General features: G+C 25.2%; 1 protein-coding gene across 1 annotated transcript; it reads right to left on the bottom strand.

Annotated features, from left to right (window-relative positions):
• Positions 1 to 540: 540 nt before the first annotated feature.
• Positions 541 to 933, bottom strand: LOC130974548 (14 kDa proline-rich protein DC2.15-like). Its single transcript, XM_057899422.1, has one exon. The coding sequence runs from the start codon at positions 931 to 933 to the stop codon at positions 541 to 543; it is 393 nt and encodes a 130-aa protein (XP_057755405.1).
• Positions 934 to 5,861: the final 4,928 nt, after the last annotated feature.

Raw genomic sequence — 5,861 nt, forward strand, 5'->3', positions numbered from 1 at the left:
TAAAAAAAAAGAACACCATCAAACACAACTCCATACACATTCAAAGCGCACACACACAGATATAAAGCTGTATTATTTTATTATAATTCTTCATAAATCATAATTCATGTGGACGTTTATTGGTAATATGTAGTCTCCTTTGGCATACTACTATAGATAAGTTATAAATATATATGCATGCGCATATATATTAGGAGATTACTACGTCCAAGACTATATATATATGCAGAAGACAACACATCATGATATAATATTAATTAATTACTAGAATTAAGCTAAAACATATAGGAAAAGATAAAAATTCAGATGCAGTTAAATTCACGTGAAGTCGATGAGAACTGTTAAATGATTTGAGTAATTTAACTCAATTTTCATTTAACGACGGTCAACTATCAACTTTACGTAAAGTTGGCTGTACATGAATTTTCACCATAATATAAATACATATGCATACATTCAGCATGCACATTATTAATATTATATCCATGTTTTGCTCAATTTCTCATAATTAATTAATTAGTTTAGGCATTGGAATAATCCCTAGAGAGGGGCATTGCCGCAGACGCTGAGTGTGTTGTCTACAACGGCTGTAAGTAAAGTTAGGTTGAGTGCAACAAATGGTTGAATGTCGATGAGAAGGCAAAGAGCTGCCTCCCTTTCGCCAACAGAGCGGACGAGGTTGCGGACGCCGTTGCAGCAGCCGTCGCTGATTGGGGAGGCCTCACCAAGCACTGTAGTGGTGTTCATCAATAGCTGGGTCACACAACCAACTAAATTGGTGGTGTCGATGGTACAAGTAGAGGGTGGTGGTGGAGGAGGAGTTGCCATGGGAGGCGGTGGTTCTTGTTGGGAGGTAACCATGGTGGAAAAGAGGAGGTTGAGGGAGAGGAGAAGAGCGGCGGTTGATGCCATAGCAGCCTTCTTGGAACCCATTTAATTAATTATATATTATTATTTGATTTCTATTCTGATGGATTCCTCATTGCAACTCTATTTATAGCCCAACCATTTGTGCATGCTGTGTGCGCCCTTTCTTTCTTAATTAATCATGTATTTAAATTAAACCCTAACTCTAAGCTTTCAATTTTAAGTATAAGTATAGCAAACTAGTTATATTAACTAAATTTTTTATTGTAAAATTATTTTTTAACTTTTTTTTTAATTTAAGATTTAGAATTTAAAATTAAGACCAAAATACATAATTAAAAAAATTGGTTAACATGGGTAAAAAATTAACTCTTTAATTAAATCTTTTTATATAATGAAATAAACATTTTAAATAATATATGTACTCTGATATTTTAAAATTATTAAACACTACTTATCATCTCTGAAATAGTTGAAAGTTGTTTTAATGGACTAAGTTTAAAAGAAAATGGACGAAACCAAATTTTAGTTAGTTAATATTAGCTAAATTTTTTTAGGGTTCATAATTTATAACCTAGAGTTAAGGGTTATTATTATGTAGAATTTAGAATTTAAAATAAATAAAATAATTTAAAAAATTTTAGTTTAATTATGCACATGGTATATCTAATAATGAAAATATTATTTATATTAAAATTATTTATCAAAATATGTCATTATATATTTTGTGTTATATTTTGACATATATTTTATATTAGTGACTACTGATTTTAATATATATACATCTAATATAATTAATCTAATAATTCATAAAAAATATTAGGAGACCAATATATTTAATTTTATTTTAGCCAATACTTTGAACTATTATTTTATTTTCATAATATATGTTAGAATTTAAAATTTAATATACAAATATTTTTATTAACTGAATATTAATAAAAAAATAAATATTACTTGTCAAATAGCATTTCTAGTAATCTAATACACATATAGGCAAGGTAGCATTCTAATAAACATATATGATAGAATTTACAAGTGCTATATGATCAAAACATATAGTACAAGAGGAGAGCTACTAGCAGAGCGAAAAGTTGTTTCTGCGTCTCATTTTTATCTTTTCACATTTTCTAAATTTCATTTTTATGCTGAATTATTTACTTGGAAATAAAAAATAATGTAAAAGATTTTATAAACAAAATTGTATATATAAGACTACATGAAATTCATTCATAAAAATATTAACCTCATTTTTATCCCGAATTGAACACATACTATATAATTAATAAGGTTGCACATGAATCGGATAATATCCGCATATTCGCAGTAGTTAACTGCATCTGATCCGAATTTTACGGATATTAATCAATCCGCAGAGCCATCGGATCAGATTAAATCCAATCCACACTATGATAAGATCGGATTGCGGATTTGACAGTGATATCTGCGGATCCGATATGCAGATTCGCATATCTGCACGTCTCATATAAATAGCATAGTTTAAGAAAGTAAACCTTAATGTGATATGAATTTTAGTGTGTTGTTTTATAAATTTTATGATATCTTTGTTTTTAATTTTTTATGTTGTACTTTAACTTAGAATAATTAAACTTAGATCTTGTATGTGTTATTATTTTTCTTTTATTATTCAAGAAAATTTTTATTGATAATATTTTAAGAATAAATAAATAGGCAAATAAGTGAAAAAATAGATTTTTTTAGAGTTAAAAAAACCTTAAAATATATATTTTTTTAAATCATCCGAATATACCTTATATCCGATTCGACCCGATCCACACTTGTGAATCGGATCAGATTGAATCTAATTTAAAAAATGCGAATATCGTATCCGATTTGATCTAATCCGTGTGCGGCCCTAATAATTAAGGTTCCTTGTTTATTATCCTATCATCACATCACAACTTTACAATTGACATACATGGCCATTAGATTTAGCTAGGATTGGATACTTGGATAAACTTGCGTTAAGTTGGATATAAGTGCATACATATGTACATAATTAATGGATCATGCACTTAAATCAAATCTAAGTCCTAATTAAGCTAATAAGTATTCTCCAAATACTTTATGATATTTGTACTTTATTGGTATATGTATATATATGTTAGGCACAGTGTATAATTTTTTCCACTAAAATAAATCATTAATTAGTGCTTTCATTAACTTTATGCAAGAAAGGCATTCCCACCTATAGCCTCCCTTATGATTCATGAGTACATCTACAGCAGTAGAACTGAATATTCAAACTTAATTAACTAATTAATTAAATACCGACTCATTTATGTATTGTTAACTAAAATTTAAGAAAACCCCACCAAAAAACCTAAAATCTAAGTAAAAATTACCCTTTTTTAACCTCAAATACGATTAGACTAGACTAATAAGGTTTTACGAAAAAGGTAAGGATATCCCCATATGAAAAAATTTCTCTTTCCAACAAACTCAAATCCTAGATTTGTAGTTAAAGAAAAGAAAAAATAATAAGTATGAAAAACAATTTTTTAATTAATTATCATTACTCATTTTTTTTTATCATAAAAATATTTTTAATTTTCTTTTTTATTAGAGGGTTTATGGTTTAATTAAGTTATGATTTAAAATTTAAAATTCAAAATTTATAATTTAAAATTTAAGTAAACAAATAATTTAAAAAAAATGAGTTGATATTGGCTAAAAAATTTGAACTTTACGCTATCAAAAAATTCGTAATTACCAACCACATGCGTTGGTATTCTATTTTTCCAACAGCCAGAACATTGATAAATGTATGTCATTTATGTCCAGTTGTTGATAATTTTTTATTGATTTTACCTATATGGCTCATTGTCAGTAAAACGATTTCTTGAATGATTTTATTTTTTTTTATTAGTGATATCATTGCCATTGGTAAATAATAAAAAATTTATTTTTATTATTATTAACGCCAAAGTCGTTTGTAATAATTAAAAAGTAAATTTAATATTTAAATTTTATCCATTGCCTAGTCCCTCCCTGGTAATATTGAATTTCATTTTTTTAAAATTTAAACCTACTATATTAAGATAACACTGATATAACAAAAAAATTTATCAAAAATCATACTCAAAGAGTTCGAAGAGTTTATTTAACAAAGCGTTTTTAAGATAAAGAGATTATTAATATGTAAATAAACGCAAGAATTATAAAAATTAAAACACCATATTTAACATAGCAGCATATATATATGTAGTGGATCAGAGTTGTTAGTATGGAGAATGAATTATCTCAATTTTTTTAATTGTTTGATAAAATATAATTTTTTATTGTATATTATTTTTTAAGTGAGATTAAAAAAAAATACATATAAAAAGATATTAAATAGTTAAATATCATATTTTATTAAATAATTAAAAAAATTGAGAGAATTGATACTCGTATGCAACGACCCACTTGTGAATGAAGCATCCTTGGCCATTGTAAAAAAACGATGTATTTCATTAAATATTAAGCCATTGGTAAAATTATTTAGAATAAATTATTGTAAAATCTTTAAGTGTAAAATTATAAAAAAATAAATTTATTTAGAATGAAAGTAATGTGACTAAGTGTAATTTACTTAGATGTGATTAAAAAATAATTGAATACCATGTACGGTAAAAAATTGATATTATTAAAGGATAAAATTAAAATTTATTTCTATGTATCATTTTTGTCCCCAACGTTTTCGTCCTATTTAAGTCTCTAACGTTTCAAAATCGTCTCAATTTTATTCCGTTGTCAATTCTGTTAATGGATACCTAACGACATGACAACATTGAGTCAATTTTAAAACGTTAAGAATTTAAATAGGACGATTGAAACGTTAAAGACAACTTTAGAATTTATCCCGAACGTTGGGGACAAAAAAATACGTTACTCTAACTAAAATTACCGACCCAAATGAGTCGTTGGTAAAGTTAATAAGTTCTTTTAAAAAATAAATAATATAACGTAAACTCATTATTGACATCTAATAAGTTTTCAGTAATGTTAACAAATTAAATATTAAAATAAAAAATATTATTTGTATATTAAAATTAAACACTAATATATTTATGTATAAATATATAAGTAATTTAATTTATTTTTAATGTGTATTTATATTCTAATATGTATTTTATATTGATAGCTAATTTTGAGAATTGATTTTAGTATAAACATAACATAATCCAATAAAAATAGTATAAATAAAATATGTTTGGCGTTATTGATGCCATGATAATTGGTAATATTATTGGAAATTTAATTTTGATACATTATCAATGTAAAACTGTTATATATATATATATCTAATTATATAACTCTATATTAATAAAAATAACTACTTATTATAATAATTGCGTGAATAATTCAAATAAAAAAACAGTTGTGATTGTATAACTATGCAAAACATTTTACATTATCTGTGAATCAAAATTAAATTCATATTATTGAATAGAAAATTAAAAATAAATTAAACAACCTAAACGCATTACCAACTGACACCCAACCATTGGCTTTCAAGCGTGATTTAAAATAATAAATTGATTTAAAAAAATAAATAATGCGTGCATGGTAATTGTAATTACAAAAAAATGTAAAGTTATTACTGACGAATATCCCATCGTTAACCATAGATAATATTATTGGCGCTAATTTACACCAAATTTTATCGACAATTTGGCCATCGTTTGCATAAAAAATTTTTTGTCGCCTACAATAAAATTTCGGAATGGCCGTCGGCAATAAGATATAATGCAAATAGTTCTAGTTGAGGATGATAATAATAATAATAATAATAATAATAATAATAATAATAATAATAATAATAATAATAATAATAATAATAATAATAATAATAATAATAATAATAATAATAATAATAATAATAATAATAATAATAATAATAGATGGTTTTACAGAATCTCATAAAAGTAAACTTACCTAACATATCCAAATTTTCTAAGTATCACCTACATGAAATACTCGAGTTTTAG

This window comes from Arachis stenosperma, chromosome 4 (genome assembly GCF_014773155.1).
Source record: "Arachis stenosperma cultivar V10309 chromosome 4, arast.V10309.gnm1.PFL2, whole genome shotgun sequence".
Classification (NCBI taxonomy): Eukaryota; Viridiplantae; Streptophyta; class Magnoliopsida; order Fabales; family Fabaceae; genus Arachis; species Arachis stenosperma.

Coding starts and splice junctions, on each gene's coding strand:
- LOC130974548 (XM_057899422.1), bottom strand. CDS start 933: ATGGGTTCCAAGAAGGCTGCTATGGCATCAACCGCCGCTCTTCTCCTC.